Source organism: Botryllus schlosseri, chromosome 2 (assembly GCF_051294905.1).
Source record: "Botryllus schlosseri isolate E-star chromosome 2, Bs_hap1, whole genome shotgun sequence".
NCBI lineage: Eukaryota > Metazoa > Chordata > Ascidiacea > Stolidobranchia > Styelidae > Botryllus > Botryllus schlosseri.
In genome coordinates, this window is record NC_137237.1 from 5,346,891 (window position 1) to 5,357,520 (window position 10,630).

The 10,630-nt window shown below is 40.4% G+C and overlaps 1 protein-coding gene across 2 annotated transcripts; it reads right to left on the reverse strand.

Moving 5' to 3' along the window:
• Positions 1-559: 559 nt before the first annotated feature.
• LOC145433143 (glycine--tRNA ligase-like) lies at positions 560-10,347 on the reverse strand. 2 transcript variants are annotated; one of them, XM_080310090.1, is made up of 16 exons: positions 10,132-10,347; positions 9,894-10,046; positions 8,106-8,307; positions 7,902-8,043; positions 7,123-7,288; positions 6,587-6,732; positions 6,374-6,523; positions 5,439-5,601; positions 4,837-5,001; positions 4,666-4,774; positions 3,850-3,994; positions 3,012-3,099; positions 2,839-2,949; positions 1,560-1,653; positions 869-1,059; positions 560-809 (listed from the first exon to the last, which is right to left on the reverse strand). In XM_080310090.1, exons 1-16 carry the CDS (start codon positions 10,279-10,281, stop codon positions 705-707), a joined length of 2,280 nt encoding a protein of 759 aa, XP_080166216.1. In that variant the 5' UTR covers positions 10,282-10,347; the 3' UTR covers positions 560-704. The 2 variants fall into 2 exon arrangements, with proteins under 2 accessions (XP_080166216.1, XP_080166218.1); XM_080310092.1 differs by having other exon boundaries at positions 9,894-10,072; positions 10,132-10,259.
• Between the last annotated feature and the right edge of the window lie 283 nt (positions 10,348-10,630).

The window sequence follows — 10,630 nt, forward strand, 5'->3', positions numbered from 1 at the left end:
GAAATTCATGTTACCGTACCATCATTAAGTTACTTGTTTACGTTGGAAAACGCCATTGTGACGTCATCTTGATAAAAAGTCGCTTGCAGCCCTTGCCCCACCACCCGATATTGTCACGATACACGATAATGTATAATCATGGTGGTTAAAGCATGAAGCAGTGGTTTCCAACCTTTCACGACTCATCGCCCCTTATCAAGCTCGACACAAATTTTCGCCTCCTATATTCACGGATCCAAAAAGAGGACATACAAACGGGAAATTCATTCACCAACTTATCTCGCTGGTGAATTGACAAAAATCGGTCAGTTTTCTGAGACGGTACTAGGAAAACCGGTAAGAACCTGGTTAAAGTTCCATGTTTTCTCGAATTAACTAACTCTAATCTAATTCGGAAAACTGAAAATTCAAGTTGTCCAAGTCTGCCTGATGATCTTGAACCGAGATGACACCTTAGTCATAGTACGGTCATTGGTCACTGGTCAGCGGTTACATACTCATGCCGATAACACCCTTCTGCACCATCCCCACACGTTCCGCAATAGCAACCACTCAACAATACATGGCTTCATCACATTCTCTATTGGAACAACGAAAGATAACTAATACAGCACATGATCGACAGGACACTCCCGACTCCAACAGCGGCCCGCCAACACCGGTAATTGCCACCAACACAACAGCTCGCGCGCTGCCCGACACTCCTATTTGGTTTGCTGCTCTTGAAATATCGGATACTTGTCCATCACTTCCTTCCAAGTCACCAAGCCGCTCGAGAGGTCGGCGACAATCTGAGGCAGCTCTTCGACCTGGAAACAAGAAGGTCACGAGGGTGCCATTAACAGATTCGGTAACAAAATCATCTTACGCTGGCACGGATCTGTACGAGAGAGTCTCTCTCGCGCAGCGTGGCCGTGTGCGGTTCCATTCTCACGGTGTCGAAATCCACGGTGATTCCGAACGGGATGGCGATTTCGTCTGTGCGCGCGTACCGTTTCCCGATCGAGCCCGACGACGTGTCTACTTTGTGCGAGACCCCGAGCTTGGTGAGCAGCGATGCTGACACACAAAATACAATAAACAATGAGCATGTTTGCATTTGAACACTAAGAAAAGGACAAGCACTCAAGCGGTTATGTTTGTAGAATGTTTCCCTTTTTACACTTTAGATTTTGTGTAAAGTAGAAAGAAGTTTTGGAATATGCTTTCGTCCCTTGTATGGATGTGTTCGCTTTGCGTTATTGAGTGAAATTGTCATAAACAATGGGTGGCACAGCTCTTGTATCACATAACAGATTATACTTTTCGGAAACTGCACCTAATTGTATACGAGTAGAAATTTACGGCGTCACTTGTAATTCTACACGAGTACAAACGTAGACTACTTTACCGCCTCTGGAACAACCGAAACGACTCCCAACCCAGCGTACGAATAACATATTGTAAGTGTCAAAAGTACTATTCTCTCGAGGTCACGCATTCATTGACTATGCAGATTACAAAACACTGCTTTCCGCATAAAAATAGAAATTAATTAGAAACAGCACGGCGAAACTTACATATTGTCGATATGTATTCGTCAAACTCGGGTTTGTTGCTGAGCGGCAGAAGCGAGCATTTGTACGGTGCTATGATTGGAGGTAAGGAGAAAAACTGTAAGAAAAATACGTCGTTTGAGTTCAGTAATTACTTCATGCTGTTGCGAGCACTACCAAGTTAAGTGAAGTCTCTCCCCATAACAGTAAAATAGCTTTGACGTAAGCCGGGATTAGTATCGTGCAAATGAAGACGTGGCAAGGACGGGAATTTGGGACGGCGAAAGTCGTGACATGATAGATACATGACGATCTCATCGAACCCATTGCGTCACAATATCAGATATGAAAATGGACGGAGGTCACCTTGGCTATGCTGCTACACATAAACGACCAACCAATTGAGCGCGTGCGCAGTCGGGTTAGAAGTGGGATTGTAACAGCAGAATATGTTGGCAACTTTTCTAGTAGTAAACGCATTATCAGGGTTAAGTCGTATATGCATGAGTAAACATTCACGATACGTTATCGCCCTCATCGTATCAAAAACTAAACACATGGAAGCCGGTGGTAAGTTTCTGCGTCTCGCTTCGAAACAGCTAATTAGCGCGACACACACGCAGCCCGGTAGCGTGAAAATTGTGATAGACAGCGTCCGGAAGAGTAATTTACAACTAGCGCGCTGAACGATGGCAACCCTATATTCAGTCAATACATCCGTGTTGAATGGTGTTGGGAATGGCATAATACAGATGATCCTGACTTTATTTGAAGCCGACGTTAGCTTGACATCTACGGTTTTACCTAATATCCGATACTAGGCTGTAACACGAGCGTTACTCGCAATAGTGTGCTTTATCTTCGAATGTCTTCTTGCTGCTGAAATGAACCACACACCAGACATACGTAAACGTGATAACGAGCGTGGTGCTGCCAGGCAAAAACGATTTACGTTCGTCTGTGTTGCAGCGTTAGCGAAACAGCGCTCCCGTACATTGTGATTATCATACTCGTGCTTTGAATTTCGGTCTAAGTTAACTATGCCCCATACTTCACAGCTTACAAGATGTACCAGGACCTACGCGACGCTTATTGAGCATAAATAAAATTTGGAGGTCTACGTTTATGGTAAGGGACATGACCGTCACCAATTCATAATCATTTCCAGCGACCTTCGAATCCCGTGTTGATATCTTCGTTTACATCTTGAATTACTCACGCAAGTCGGAGCTATACCACAAGTACAGAATAACGCAATGCCACAGCGCGCCGCATGCGATATTTTATGCGATTCCAAACTCACTGATCTCTGTTCATCCGCGGCGCGAACCCGGAAATTATGCTCCAAAGCGCTGTATAATATCCGCCCAAAACCGAACGACGGCTCGATAACAGACGGCACGAATTCCTCCACCTGTCATTGAAAAAGCGGAACGTGGTGAACATACGGCCACGCAAAACCGATCCTAACTTTACCTGTACGGTTTTAGAAGCCCTCTTAAATTTAACCATTTCTTTCGTAATCGCAAACGTGTTGCCATCGCTACCGTCCAAATTCGCAGTTCTAAGCACAAAACAATCAATAATGTAACATCACTCAATGAGATTCCAGAAAAGTCCGCTGATATACATTAGGGGCGTTCAAAATTGATTTTTTTTTCTCAAATTCTACTGGCTACTTGATAAAACTGGTAGGTTACCTAATTGATACCTGCACACCAAATTTGGTTCAATTCCAACCAGTAGCCGCATTGCTACAGGAGAAGAGATTTTTTTTTATTTATTATAAAAATTGATTAAAAAAAAATTTCAAAATTTTCTGTTCACTCTATGAAATTGTTCGGTTGTCTATAAAAACAATTTTCACCAAATTTGGCTCAATTCCAACCAGCGGAAGCCGAGTTATTGACGTCGAAAAATTTGGATTTGAATAAAATAGCATTTACGGTGGGCACAATTATATTAAATAATTGAAGAATTGGTCACCGTAAATACTATTTTATTCAAATCCAAAATTTTTCGACTGCAATAACACCGCCACCGGTGGTTGGAATTGAGCCAAATTTGGTGAGCATCGTTTCTATAGACAACCTAACGAATTCATGGGGTGAAGAGTAAATTTTGAAATATTTTTTCATTCTTTTTTAGATAATAAATATAAAACTTTCTCCTCGTGTAGCAATGCGGCTACTGGTTGGAATTGAACCAAATTTGGTGTGCAGGTATCAGTTAGGTAACCTAACAATTTTATCAAGTAGCCAGTAGAATTTGAGAAAAAAGTCATTTTTGAACACCCTTTATATTATATACATACCCTTCGGATTCCAGTTGGCTTTCGAGTTTTACGATGGAATCCTTGTCGAGATCGGCCAGCAATTGCTGTACTTCTTTCGCGGTGGCTTTGAACGTTTTGCCGACCAGCTGCTTATTCGGTATCAGTTCCACGACGTCGACTACTTTGTAGATATCGCATTAAGGAAACCAAAGTATATTACGAAGCGCACTTTTGCAAGCGACGCACAGCGCAATTACCAAAGACGCCCTGTAGGATGGAATAGACCGAGATTACACGTGGCTCCGAAAAAAAAAAACGATGTTTCAATTTTTTTTAAAAATAAATTCAAAATTTTAGAACTCCTGTGCGTTTACATCTACCAGTTGGAATTGAGCCAAATTTGGTCTGCAGAGTTTTTTAGGCACCCAAACAATTTAATTGGTGAATTCCCGGGATTCGGAATATTAAGTTATATTTGAACAACCCTTGCACATAGGTTAATTTCCACAGCATTTCAAAACTACTAAGAACTAGGACGATACCAGTCGTGGGATATTAAAGTATGTCGCAAAGAATGGTGCTTAATGGGCATGTCCCGTGTTAAATGGAGATGAAATCCTGTACGAAAAGATTTGTATCGATAAGGTGTAGGTATTGAGTCACTTCTCAGTGTGAATGAGAGGTTCGGGAATGTTTCGCAAAATAAAATACTTGACGATTAATAAATTGACTGCCGGCTTACGAGTCATTTCCTATTTCACATACGCTGAGTCCGAGTCAAAACATTTCAAAGCATTGACTCAGGTCAAATAAATCACTTCAAAAACAACACCAATATATACTCAGATAAGGATATAGGTTCAGGAAGAATTCTTTCCGCCACGAGGTTGACACGAGTCGCCTTGGCATGGCAAGTGAGATCGTAGCACGAACGGTCCGCACACCCGACGCATTCAATCCAACCCTACAGAAAATAAGGACCCATTGCGGTTTTACATCAACCACATGCGTGCGGCGACAACCCACGTATGAAGTCTTGCATTCCGCGTCCCAGCAATCGCACGCGTAGTGAGCCATCTCGTTGTCCATGTGCTGGCGGAAACGGATCCTGGTCGGGTTGACGCCGATCTTGACGCAGAAAAGGTAGATCCGGCCCAAAAAGTAGCCGAGCGTCTGGTTGTTTACAGTGCCCTGGATAACAAGATTCGCACTGCAATCCAATTTGAAACTTACCGGTATGTACATCTGCTGGAAATGCAGCTTTTTGTGGTGAGTTCCCGAAATGCTTGTGAGCTGACTTATACATTTGTTAGCTTATGTTCGTTTCTAGAACATTTTTAGAGAATTAAGTTTTTGCAAGTTTTCATATTCTTCCGGCCATATTTTGGCCGCGGTTAACTTTGAAACAATGTGACAAACATAATCATGCTCAACATGACCGAAAATAATAAAAATTTCACAAAAACTCAATCTACTCGGAATTTAAAAAGTGGCTTGAAGATATAATCTCACCACAACCAGGATTCACAGGATATCTGATTCCGAAACAAGAGATTCCACACGATATTTGATTATCAACCACAATTCCAATAACAGCTATCACGTGACACTGAAAACCGCGCACAAACCTCTGCGACAGCATCGCCAATCGACTTGTAACTGGCGGGTTCTCCGCTGAGCTGTGCCTTGGCCGAGTACATCAACACTTTCAAATCTGCCACGCTAGAAAACTTGGGATGGTCCTTGTTTTCGGGATCGACGAAGTATTCGATTTCACCCATTTGGAATTCCCTGCAAAAAGATCACTCATTCACAATAACACGATGGAGATAAACCTATTTCGGAAAGCTGCAGAAGCAACTCCACAGGCGTGGTTATAGTCTGATGACTAGGGCAATTATTTTTTACTAAGAAAGGGAAGATTTTGATTCGAAAAATAAAAATTTTGACATTTTTTCATCTTAAAAAACTTGATTTTGACCTCATGTATGTAAATTAGGTGCTTTCCCACCTACTGTTAGAATTGCACTACTAATGTTCATTTCTGGTTGGAACTGTCTGTCCTTACGAAGTAGTTTGGCTTGCAAAAAATTATTTGACTTAAAAACTGGCAAAGTTTTACACGAGAAAACATTAATTTAACGAAATCTGGACCTATGAAAAATTCCATTAGCTACATTATCGTAGAAATAATCAAAATTTGACGTAGTACAACGAAAGATACTTTCCTACATTCTCGGCTAGTCCTTACTAAGTAGCTTGCCAAGAACGACGAAAGAACGTTCAACAGCAGCAGTTTTTGGCTGGAAGCACTGAAGTTGTGCGTACACCGGTGACACACCGTGTTGGTTCATTCTGACAATGTTGTCCACATCACAATTTTTCATCGCGCGCTTGTTACGATACAAACAAAATGCAGGTGGCAAAATTTTTTTTAACTCTGTATACAATTTTGACAATTTTTTGACGTAACGCTACAATTTTGAAAAAATTTTGACTTATTTTGACACGTCAAAAAAAATCGCCTTACTGATGACTTCATCAGGAAGGTAAATTCGCATACCTCACTCGTATCAATCCAGACCGTGGTGATATCTCGTTCCGGAACGAAGTCCCAATTTGAACACCGGCGAACGGCAATTTACCCTGGTTGAATTCCAGAAGTCTTTTGAAGTTTAAAAATATACCTTGCGCCGTTTCAGGCCGGAGATAACTAAAAATGCAAGCGGCAAATTATAAACAATGCGTCACATTATGATAACTGATGCATTATTACCTTGGCATAGCGCCGCCTGGACCAATACACGTTTGAAACATCAGGTTAAATTCCATTGGATCCGACACGTCGTTTCCGGATACGGGAGACTTAACATCATATTCTTTCATCAACTTTCCAAGTTCCTCTTTGTCATAGTTATCAATCTGCAAGAGGAAACAGTTCAAGATCCTGGGCATTTCGGGAAAGGACAACTCATACGATGTATGTTTTTTTCAAGGTCATGGTACATTGACCCATGGAAACAATTGTAACATACATAGGGTAGATGATACAGATATGGAATCAGAAGGGTGTTCTGGTCCCACAATTTTGCATATCAACTTTGTGACATCACAACAACATTGTATTATTATTCCTTACATATTAAGGAAATTTCCAGTCTCCCTAATTAGAAAAATCATCCAGACATTTGAATGTGGGTATTAAATGATGCAGTCCCGCCAAATCCAAATTTCAGACATAAAATACTGTTCACCGACAACTGTCCAGGTTATATCAAGTCTGCCAGCGACACAAATTTCTTAGCCAACAACCTGATTCATGATCTGTTGCATTTTTGCCTTATCTTCGTCAGACGTCTTCTTACTGTCGCACAGCTTCTCCAGATGACCTTCCAAAAGGTGGTCGGCTCGGAAACACTGGCCATTTTTCACATCCTTCACCATTAGATCGGCAAACCTTTCTACGTGGCCGGATGTTCTGAAAAATTTCATCCAAATTTTTGCACATCGGGTAATTCGGAGATATCGATAACCACGCGATAATAATGAATTTTATGCCACATAATGAGTTTGTTTCAGATTAAAACCAATCATGATATATGGTATAAGGTTGATTGAAAGTCAACTATAAAAAACCATAAACACCCACACCAAGCCTTGCAAAAACATCGATAAGCAACCTTGAGATTACAAATATATGTGTACTCATGTTCGGTTTGATACATGAATACTCTTAATTTCATTACATTTTTAGTTTACAATATAGTACTTTTTAGGATATGATTTCCCTATTCGAACCACTTTGTCAAGTTTGGCTATGTTCAAACAACAGACTACTTCCATTTCTACTCAACAGTTATCCAAGTAATTCTAATTCCAATCTACATTTATAATAGAGTGGAAATTTATAACACTACATCTGGTGAAGCAATAACGCCGACTATGTACTTTGACCAAATCTGGTATTAAAATTCTACGTTCACATTGGCGAGTTGAAGATTGTTGTACCTTACAGCATTTATGGATTTATGTACCAAAATAATTTGTGTATGCCTCACTGCTGTAACCAGATGACAGACAATCAAACTCACTTAAGAACCGGGGCAGGAGTCAACATTGTGCAGTCTATCTCCAGCATTTGATCTTCCATGATAAAGTGTTGCCGCCAGAACGATGTCATGTTATTCTTGAGCATGCAACCAACGGGACCAAAGTCATACAAGCCACTGACTCCTGCAACAAACACAAAGTGTTGCAGAAAAGCCAATGCATCACAGACAGGCAGTAGTTGAAACCTCCATAGAGTTCAAACGATTGGCCGTATATGAATCGCCTCTTGATAGTGTCCTCAAACTTTTGTCTCGGAAAGTTTTCCTTCGCCGCGAGTTCATTTTCTTTGTCCAAGAGTTTCTTTTTTCGAGCTTTCAATTCTGCCACGGCCTGCTGTACGTCGACGGCCGGAGCGCTGTTGGCTTTAAGATCTCTGACAACATCTCCCTGGAAGAATCATTGAATTTGTTGAATAGATCTAGCAAACCAAGATTCAACTTGAAAATTTTGGGAAGACTAAAAAACTCTGTCACCCTTTATCCCAACCCACTATTCAAAACTACTTCAAACTTCTGTGTTCTATTTCCACTTCAAGTAGTTATTGCATGTCTCCCGCATTTGTAACTACCGTACTTCGTCTGGTTCTCGTCACTAGTGCCACCAGGTACTAGGTAGTAATGAAGAAGGGTTGGTTGCAATGTAGAATAGGGCTCTTCAAAAATGACTTTTTTTCACAAATCGCACTGGCTACTTCATAAAATTGTTAGCTTACCTAATTTAAGCCTACACACCAAATTTGGTTCAATTCCGACCAGTAGCCGCATTGCTACAGGAGAAAATTTTCTATTTATTATATAAAAATAAATAACAAAAAATTTGAAAATTTTCTGTTCACCCCATGAAAATGTTAGGTTGTCTATAGAAACGATGTCCACCAAGTTTGGTTCAATTCCAACCAGTGAAAGAATTATTAAAGAATTGTTCACCGTAAATACTATTTTATTCATAATCCAAATTTTTCGAGGGCATACACTCCGCTTCCACTGGTCAGAATTGAGCCAAATTTGGTGTGTAGGCTTAAATTAGGCAACCTAAAAATTTTATCAAGTAGCCATTGCAATTTGACAAAAAAGTCATTTTTCAAGAGCCCTAATGTAGAAGTTACAGTCATATTTGCAACATGTTTGAACATGGTCAAAAACGACTTGTTCCTCAGATAAATATTCAGTTAACGTGGACAGATTGGAGATTGAGCTGGAAAGTTGTGGATTGCGTTCAATTCAACTCTCAAAAAGCCCATTATTTGATCACAGCGAACAACAATTGAAATGGCGACACAAGTTGATATAACAGTGTCCCTCAAAAAAGCCGTATATTATACTATGATGCATCTTATGATTTGAAGTTCAAAATTGTTACAAGGTCAGAGAATGTAGTTTGTGATAATAGAGAATGGCCACGGTGATAAGTCTGCAAGAAATACCATTTTCACAACTAATTGCTATTGGAAATTGTTATTGAAAAGCAAACAACTTGCCATGTACGAGAGGAATACAATTGGCATTTGTAGGCCTGTGCTATAATTACAATATGCTACAGTGGATAAATTTATCAACTTCCTTAGTTTAGTATTAGAGATGATCGGTAACGATGTACTTCTACTTCTACTCAAAGTAGATTTAGCCTACTTACACTACTTCCTGAAGTGGCTATATTTTAGACTACCTGTACCTGCTATAGTTCAACTCGGCAGTTTTCAGTATTTTAGGCAAAACTATAGGCCTAGAATACCTACTTTTCACTGACATGTGAATTGCTACTTCTACTAGTGCCCGAGTATATATCTGCGACATAAACTCTACTTCTACTTGAGTATCAACCAAACCAGCGATGGCTATACTTTGACCACCTCTGTTTAGTATAAATGTGATCCGCTAGCATAGAATTATAATTATTTATATGCTACTCTACAGCACTGGTTAAATTTCTAGCTTACTAGCGAGACAATTGCGTGCTGGCAATCCTCTGATTACCTGCTCTTTGACTGCGATTCTCAGAGGCTTAATAAGTTGTTCCAGTTCCTGGTCTTCCATGTTATTTTCGAGTTTCCACAGCTGTTCCTTGAGATCTCTCTCTTCCTGGAGTCGCAACTCGTACTCGGCTAGTTTTAGATGTCCTTTAGATATCTGCACACGGATGGAATGATTGTTTACTACATAAAAATAAGGATTAACTCCATTGCACATCGAGACAGAAACATATTCACGGTACCCGAGCTCTTTGCCGTGCGTGAACAAGTCCGGAGATAGAATATAAATATTGCCTTTTGCGAAAGTAAGGTGTCACAAAACTCGCACTTCTTATAGTCTTTACTGAAAGTAGAGCGTATCCTACAGCTGACAACGACCTCAGATTCGTCATCAACAATAAAGTATCACTCGAGTATCCAATCTATTTTCAGAGTTTTTTCGAGTGCGGAATGATGAAATATGTGCATTGATGCATTACGGAATCAGTGTTGCATAACAACACAACACATGTCACTGCACGCTTCGGCGATTTTGTTGTAACGATTTCCTTCATGCTTATCAGCATTTCTACCATGGAGAACTGAATGGGATAGAACGGTAACTGCGTGGCCTGTCAATCATTTACGGTTGAATAACAATCAGTAGAGCCAGAATGTTTCGGTTGTTTGCTGATATTTTCCGGCTTACGTAACAGCGTACATCGGGCCAAGTAAGTGTTATTATCTTTATCGTAAGTAACT

Coding starts and splice junctions, on each gene's coding strand:
- LOC145433143 (XM_080310090.1), bottom strand. CDS start 10,281: ATGACGAATCTGAGGTCGTTGTCAGCTGTAGGATACGCTCTACTTTCA. Junction 8,308..9,893: donor GAATCGCAGTCAAAGAGCAG/GTAATCAGAGGA, acceptor TGATTCTTCCAG/GGAGATGTTGTCAGAGATCT. Junction 4,775..4,836: donor CGGAATGCAAGACTTCATAC/GTGGGTTGTCGC, acceptor TATTTTCTGTAG/GGTTGGATTGAATGCGTCGG.